Source organism: Malurus melanocephalus, unplaced genomic scaffold (assembly GCF_030028575.1).
Source record: "Malurus melanocephalus ecotype Western Australia unplaced genomic scaffold, MMel_1.1 scaffold_1653, whole genome shotgun sequence".
Lineage (NCBI taxonomy): Eukaryota > Metazoa > Chordata > Aves > Passeriformes > Maluridae > Malurus > Malurus melanocephalus.
Window position 1 is genome coordinate 16,784 of NW_026624885.1, and position 1,143 is coordinate 17,926.

The 1,143-nt window shown below is 49.6% G+C and overlaps 1 protein-coding gene across 1 annotated transcript in view; it reads right to left on the reverse strand.

Moving 5' to 3' along the window:
- The window catches only part of LOC130587223 (unconventional myosin-If-like), a gene marked incomplete at its 5' end in the record, with an annotated part of 8,798 nt that extends 7,679 nt beyond the window's left edge, over positions 1-1,119 (reverse strand). The window contains 2 exons of the mRNA XM_057388193.1: positions 67-165; positions 1,013-1,119. Coding sequence (XP_057244176.1) covers positions 67-165; positions 1,013-1,119 — 206 coding nt within the window. The remainder of the gene's footprint in view (positions 1-66; positions 166-1,012) is intronic.
- Between the last annotated feature and the right edge of the window lie 24 nt (positions 1,120-1,143).

A 1,143-nucleotide genomic window follows, 5' to 3' on the forward strand; every position in this document is an offset into this window, starting at 1 on the left:
AAAGGAAGCTGTGGGTGCTGGCTGGGGGCTGTGGGGTCTGTCAGCCCCGTCCCATGGGTCGCTCACCGCTGCAGGAACTTGTGGAACACTCGGCGGTAGGCGAAGCCCGCCCGGCGCACACGGATGTTCTCCTTCAGCCCCAGATATTCCACCTGGTGCTTCACCCTGTGGGGTGGGGTGGGGGGACAGCAGGTCAGGAGGAGACCTAAAGATGAACCTAAAAAATCACCTAAAAATGCACCTAAAAATGCACCCGAAGATGAACCTAAAGATGCGCCTAAAAATGAATCTAAAGATGAACCTAAAAATGAACTCAAAGTTGCTCCCAAAGATGAACCCAAAGTTGCACCTGAAAATGCACCCAAAGTTGAACCCAAAGATGCAACTAAAGATGAACCTAAAAATGCACCCAAAGATGAACCCAAAAATGAACCCAAAGGTGAACCCAAAGGTGAGCCCTAAGGTGAACCCAAAGCTGCACCTAAAGATGAACCTAATGATGCTCCCAAAGATGCACCTAAAGATGCACCCAAAGATTCACCTAAAAATGCACCTAAAAATGTACCTAAAAATGTGAAAGATTAATCCAAAGACGCTCCCAAAATTGCACCCAAAGATGCACCTGAAGATGAACCTAAAATATACACTCAAAGATGCACCTAAAGATACTCCCAAAGATGAACCCAAAGGTGAACCCAAAAGTTGCACCCAAAGATTCACTCAAAAATGCACCTGAAGATGAACCTAAAATATGCACCCAAAGATGGACCCAAAGTTATTTCTAAAAATGCACCCAAAGACACACCCAAAGATGCACCCAAAGATGCACCCAAAGTCGCACCTAAAGGTGAACCCAAAGATGAACCCAAAGTTGCCCCTAAAGAGGACAGCATGCTGCCCTGGGTTTGTGGGGAGCTCAGAGGGAGCAGCTCAGGGGTGCAGATTTTGGGGGAGAGCTGKTCCATGGTCCATGGCCAGCCCCGTTCCCTGGGCCCTGGGGGCTCCCCGTTACCTGCTCTCCTCCCAGTCTCGGGGTTTCTTGGTCTCRTTGGGTTTGATGCAGCGGATGTAGTGTGGGGTGCACTTCATCAGGGTGTTCACCAGGTCGTTGGCCTGTTTCTGTGCGAGGATGGAGCTCGGCAG